The 7,019-nt window shown below is 44.8% G+C and overlaps 1 protein-coding gene across 1 annotated transcript; it reads right to left on the bottom strand.

Annotated features, from left to right (window-relative positions):
- Positions 1-3,343: 3,343 nt before the first annotated feature.
- On the bottom strand, positions 3,344-4,737 carry LOC148037486 (putative WD repeat-containing protein C126.01c). The gene has a single exon (XM_087677308.1). It carries the CDS (start codon positions 4,385-4,387, stop codon positions 3,629-3,631), a length of 759 nt encoding a protein of 252 aa, XP_087533434.1. The 5' UTR covers positions 4,388-4,737; the 3' UTR covers positions 3,344-3,628.
- Between the last annotated feature and the right edge of the window lie 2,282 nt (positions 4,738-7,019).

The raw sequence follows: 7,019 nt of genomic DNA, 5'->3' as shown, positions 1-7,019 counted from the left end.
CACGAATGGTCAAGTCATCATGATAGGTACCCGAAGCACTGTTGCATGCCCAAGGCTACTACGAAGGTAACAATTGGATTTGGTTGCCCAAAACTGCAAGCGGCATGTGTGTCCCTCAATCCAAGTCCTCTAGTCCATCTCCACAAAATAGTAAGCCAGCCAAGAATGAGGAACCAATTAACTCAAAATTCACCAAATCCATAGAACCTCAATAGGTCTATCGACAAAAACTATAGCATCCCACTACATCCAAATCGATTCAACTTGATACTTCTACCATTCCATATTGCTCTAGAAGGAGAGAGCAGTATGTTAACCAAGTTGCAAGAATGATCCATCGCACAAGTGGCCGATAGACATCCCATTGAACCACCCATGAGGCAGGAATCAGTAGTTGAGCTATCAATCAATAGTTGAGCTATCCAGCTCAACCAAACCCAAACCTCAACCTCTTGTAGGCCTTAGACCCTCCCATATAGGCAGAGATCCATTCTTATATTGGTCTCAAACCTAGCTATGAATATGGGGGACAACCTCATCACCTGTATTGGATGCTTAGATGCAACATTCACCACACTAGCTAGGAGCTATGAATGGCTACACTTAGGCCTTCTCAATGAAGCATTAGCAATGGAAGTGTACTCCTTGCTATGCACTTGGGAGAAATATGACTCCAGTTGGAGTATAACCCAAAATTCTATGATTTTCTTATGATGAAGTAAAGCATAGCATGCATGCACTTCATACCCTTCACCCTTCATCCTCCAATCCAAGGGTTTTTATCACTCTTGGTGGGAGGAGGTAAGTCAGAAAAGAAGACACGACTTGAACCTTAAACCAGACTTTAAAAAAGAAAAAATGACTAATAAAAGTCAATTTATATTGAAGAAAAATTTTCATGAAATGCTAGGTGGAACTATGTGGATTGATTGAAGCAAAAATTTTCATAATGTACTTGAGTACTTCATCTTTCCATAGCATATATTCATAACCTCCTCATCGTTTCACAAAAAGTCATTTCAAGTAAACTAATAGTGAGCTGTTGCATCATGACAAGAATCCAAGATGGCTGAGCATAACAAACACAGCAAACTCCCATTCACAGAAGAAGAGTAGGACAAATACAGTAAAACAATGGAAACAAGAGCCTTTAATCAACTTAACTTTAGAAGCATTCAGAACTTAGAAAGTTTGGTGATGAAAGAACAAACCGTAAAAGAGATGGTCAACCAGGGTAACCTTGGTAAGTATATAGAGAAGGTCAGCCAAGCCATTGACTATAGCAAGTCTGCAGAATTCTTGCGAACTGTCAATGCGAACAGGAAGTGTGGCACCATGACAGTGAGATAGGGAGGAGAGATTTGTAAAGTAGAAGTGGAGTTGAGCACCGAAATGGTAGAAAGAGCTCTAGGATTGGTCAACAATCTCCAAAGGCAGTTCAAAAGAGATGTTTAGAATATGCTAGGGATGGACAAGGCCTAAGTGCACACAAATGATGGAGTTAGCTTAGCCAACATCCCTAACCTTGACATCAAGCTACAAGCAAAGATAGTCCATACTCTATTCTCTAGTTGAGGTATAATGCCTTGATGAGTAGAATTGGTGTGCAACTGCTCAAGAGTATCGTGGGGCCAAGTCTCTAGATGAGATCAATAGGAATGGCTACATTTGTAAGACCATGGAATCCTCAGCAAGAGTCTCGCGGCCAAGTCTCTAGATGAGATCAATAGGAATGGCTACGTTCGTAAGACCGTGGAATCGTCACCAAAAGCACTAGCAATAGGAGCCACAGTAGTTGTGGTGGGGAGTCTCCAGCTTCCACAACGGAGATCATCAAGGAAAAATCCAATAGCTAAGGCCTCCAATATAGGTTTTGAAGGTGTACTCACCAACATCATCCAAGAGGCCATTTGAAACTTGGAAAGATAGAAAGTGGTAGAAGAAACCCGCAAGCAGTCTCTAGCCCACAGATCGCCAGTGCAATCACCCGAAAGGAGAGAAGCTCCCCAAGCCCACCAACAATAAGAGCGCTTAAGCAAGAGAACTATTAGTGGGGAAAGGAAGGATGGCACAGTCCCATTGAGCCAAGGCACAAAAAGAAAAATCAAGTTCATCATCCTCCTAGGGAAGAGGAAGAAGACAAGGAAGTAGAAGCTGCACAAAAGGAATCTAGAGAATTAGAAGATGAACAGAGAAAGAAGTAGGAAGAGGAAGAGGAATGAGTAAGAAAGATGAAAGAGGAATCAAGAAGGGAGAAAGAGGAATGAATAAGGAAGCAAATAGAAAACAAGGAAAGGCTGAAAAAAGAAGAAGATCAACAAATGGCCCTAGCTTTGCGGTTGTTAAGTAGAGTAAGCCTCTCGACCCAAAGAGCTCATGAGGAGAAGCCATGTCATGAGCCACACTCCAACCACCAGTGCAACAAAAGAAATAGTTCAAGAGCCCATTGCTCGGGGAAGTTACTATATATGTACTGAGGAAGGTATTTGTATGAAAATAGTATCCTCAAGTATAAACTAACTATATAAGCTATCAATGTAATCCATTTTCCTATGTTAAATGCGCATAAATCATTAGTTAGTACATTTCAAACATGGTGTGTAAATTGCATTCATGCACACCTTAGTAAATGTTATAGATTGCAAAGAATAATAATTGAATATAGTGTTATACATTGTACTAGCTTTGTGACAAGCTAAAACATTTTATCGATGGAACTATTATAGCATTATAAATTGCACTATCTTTGTAGGAAGCTTAAAAATGTTATTGATGGAACTAGAATTATCTGACAAATTTGTATGGACTTTAGATTGATTATAGAGTCACACATTGTGCTATATCTATGCCAAGCTAAGAATCTATCTTATGGGACCAGAATTTTGTTGTTTGATAGATATTACACTAGAGTTGTTGGTATGGTTTGGATTACTATTTTACTGGTTGTAAGCACTTAAGTATCGGTCTACATAACCTATTTGTTTGGATGATGTAACCTATTTTACTGGTTGTAAGCACTTAAGTATCGGTCTACATAACCCATTTGTTTGGATGATGTATGTATGCTTGACCACACACGCTCTATTTTTAACCTTGGTCCCACAAGTGCAATCCCAAATGCTTTGGCGTAGAGAATGAATCTCGAGTGCGTACAGTGGAGAATGAGAGAAGTTAGTAAGGTGCAACACGAACACAAGTGTAGTCTCTCCCATCTTGTTTCAATTGTTTGAAAATGGAAAACATATTTTGAAAATTGGGAGATATTAATTAGATAGGAATAACTGTATCGATGCTATCATAAAATTTGGGGTCAGCTACAAAAACAATTTTCATTTGCTGTCGCGATTAAAAAATTAGGTTTTGTACAGAGCGCTAAAATTAGATAACGGGGCCAGGCGCCTTGAATGGAATGCAAGAGTGCATGCATGCTGCGGTCATGAGGCGTGATCACAGGTTGTGAATCTGCAGGCACAGCAGCAGCAGTTGAATGAGTACTCGGGATAGAACTGCAGGAGAGTAACCACATCTTGATGCAGCCATCCAAATCGCCGGAGTAGAGGAGAACATAACTCGCGGAAGTAATATTCTTCGTGCCCAGATCATGATCATGATCGTCATTACCATGCAGCTAATGATGTGTTTTGGCCGGGAACCCCAGCGTGCAGGCGCGGAGGCTCTTCACGGGGGCCCCATGGGCGCCGTGGCCGGCCAGGACTGCGATGCATTGGTGGCCGGCACCTCCCAGACTAGTGTTCTCTGACCACAGGCGTATAGTCTTATCAGCCGAGCCGCTGAGCGGGAGAAATTGATCAACATCAGAGTCGGCCTGCTGGCGCAGCTGCACCAATTCCAGGCATAGCACGGCTTTCTTATGGCCGTGAGGCAGCGTCTCCTGGAGCTCCATCCTGAAGCTGCAGCTGGCGCCTGAATCGTGTCTCACATGATTCTTATGGTGAAGCTTGCAGTTGGATGACCAAAGCATGATTCGCCCATCCGAGCTGCCTGAGTAGAGCCTGATGCAGCAGCTGCGGCCCGACGATTGTGATCGGCGAGCTAGAGCCAGTGCATTGACGGCCTCAGAGTGGCCCTGCAGCGGAACCACCAAGGCGTGCCGGTTGTCCCGGAGCTTGCGGCGGCTCCAGACCTTGATGGTCTCGTCGGCGGAGGCTGTGAATAGCAGGCCTAGGCCGCCGGAGGAGCTGCAGCTGGGGTGGTCGTCGAGTGCGAGCATGGCGTTGATGGCATCGTCATGAGCTTTGAAGGACTCGAGGCAGGCCATGTTGCGGATGCTCCACACTTTGACGCTCTTGTCCCAGGACGCCGAGTAGAGGAGGCCGTCGCCGGCGGAGCTGAAGGCGAGCGCGCTGATGGCGTCCGCGTGCTCCATCCATGGCCGGCAATGGTGGCGCCGGACTTGCGCTTACTTCCGGCCCCACGCCCAGTTCTTGAGATACTCGGCTCGGCTCGGCAGGCTGCCCGCGCACTGCAACCGGCCCGCCGGCGCAGAAGCGGACAGCAGCTGATGATGTGTATTTCCTAGCCTATATAGCCGAATCGTATTGTCTCTGTATGCAGCGGCCAGCCACTCCCCTGACACAGCCATCGCGCTAGCCTCCTCCTTTAGCTTGCGCGGCCGGCCTTTCTTCGACAACTTGACCGGGGCGGCCGTCGTCCCGCCAGCTGCGCTGCTGATACAGCTCAAGTCGACCTGATCCCACACCTTCATGCCCCCATCGGGCCCTTGGCAGAGGCTATGCAGCTTGCCGCCGCCGGCCGTAGCCAGGCTGATCACTGGCCCTCCCACCGCTGCCTGCGCAACATCTAGTGCATAGGCACTACAGCACGAGATTGCAAGGGCGCCAGTGTCACCACCACCTTCTACTTTCTGGACAGAACGAGTTTCCTTGCCAGGGGGCATTAAAAACTTCCTGCAGATATAGCGATGACGGTCTACTTCAGAATGGTGGGTATTCTTTAGGGCAGCCAGGGCTGCAGTGCAGGCTGTGGAATCTCACCAGTCTGGCGCAGCTAATCGATCCTTTTTCTCCATCTACAGACTATGCCCTCGAAGCTCCTTGCAGCTTAATTAGGAATTAATGTAAGAGATAGGCTATGGCTGAGCTTTTACTCCACGGCAAATTACTTTAGTGCCATTGCATGTTCATATATTGCAGCTGATCAGCAGCTGCTGGGTTTATATAGAGAGCGCAGCCAATTCGACTAATTTCTTTTCTTTTGAGTACTCGACTGTACAAAATCGGAGATCAAATCTGCAGATCTGATCGACTGCGTGATGAGTGCTTTCTCCCTGCAATTCCTGCATCCCTTCGTCCTGACTCTTCACACGTGGCACTGCGATCCGAGCTTTGGAAACTCATAATTCGGAAACAGAGATCTTGTATCGCAGGTGTTGCCCAATGCCCACCCAGTCTTAGAAGTTAGCAGCCCAGGCTCCAGACCTTCAAATCTCCACGTATTAATTATGCCTTACGTTTGACTAAAGCATTCGCTGCGCCACCAATCGAACTACTTAGGTAGCTATTTATATGTAAAGGCTATCTCGATAGTGATATGGAAATTCATAAATGCCACCAACGCTATGTAAAGGCTATGCCGGTTGTCATATGGAAATTAATAAAGGTGACCAATGCTATCGCGTCAACTCTACAACCAGTATGTAGGAGTATCATTTTGCTTTTTCTCTTTTCCCTTTTCTAAAGAGAGAAAGAGAGCGTGTGATTATGTATTAATTTTAAAAAGAAAAGAAAACATAGTCACGGCCAGGGTCCCCCCAAACTCATCACGAAAAAGTAGCAAAGTAGCAAAGTTCATACCTCACACGAGGTAATAACAAAAGACTTGCGAGAACAATAGAATAATATGCTCAACTCTTGTGAAACGACTGCCCTCCTATTGACATGCAAAGAAGGCTCGTAAGGTCAAGTAGATGAGTGAGGTAAATCTCAAGGTCTTCATGAAGAGGTATAGGAAAAGAGGACAAAACAAGAAGAACATACTTAAGATCTACAAACACTAATGAAATCCCTTATACTTGTTTCTATCTTAAGGTATATATATCATCTTGTAGCTCAAACCATGTCCCAAAAAGGAAACCATGTATATTGTATGAGCATCTCCTCATTACCCTAGTCATCCTCACAAACATAAGTGTTTCTCTTCATCTTTCGTCTCGCACTTACGTTCCATATCAATCACAACCATCATCCCCATGATATTAGAGAGTTGTCGTTCATCCCTATGAAATTGGAGAGTTCTGGCCTTGTCTTTTTGTATTGCCCCTTAACAAAATATCCACTAGAGGAGAGTTCTTCTTGAGAATAAATTGTTTGTAATGCCTCTAATTGTCTTTCTATCCAACTGCTATTCCTACTCTAGAGTTCCATCACGTGAAGTAGGAGGGAAGTTCTCATGAGCTTTAGTCAATTGCACACTAAGGATCACATGCTACGTACAGTAGACCTCACACTTTCCGTTCATGACCAAGATGATGGTTCACATAGGGGCTCTCGAGTTTTCTTCACACGGGTCTCGTCTTCCTCCAACAATCACTCTCTTACCTCCCTAGCCACCTCTCAAGCAAAAGTGTATATTGGAACCTCTTTAGATACATGGACGAGGGTTCCTCTCTTCCATGAATCTGCCATGTTGCATCATGCTAGAGCTCAACCACAACATATGTCGAGTCCTGCAAAATCAATCGACCAAGTGTTTGAAGATTTTTAAAAACTCATATTGAAGCTTGTAGGAATGGTCACTAAAATTGTCACCATCTATGGCTGCAAGACTCAAGTAGTCTCTAAATTAACTAGCATGGCCATCCTCAATACAAAGCTTAGCCCATGGAGTGCCTCTTTAGTTCACAACAAGGATATGGAGGTCAATTGCACACTAAGGATCATATGCTACGTAGAGTAGACGTCACACTTTCTGTTCATGACCAAGATGATGATTCACCTGGGGGCTCTCGAGTTTTCTTCACACAGGTCTTCTCTTCCTCC

This window comes from Lygodium microphyllum, chromosome 4 (assembly GCF_053477565.2).
Source record: "Lygodium microphyllum isolate KBCC chromosome 4, Lygodium_microphyllum_v1.1.10, whole genome shotgun sequence".
Lineage (NCBI taxonomy): Eukaryota > Viridiplantae > Streptophyta > Polypodiopsida > Schizaeales > Lygodiaceae > Lygodium > Lygodium microphyllum.
Note: the sequence above shows the minus strand (reverse complement) of the source record. Positions and strands in the feature narration are given on the sequence as shown.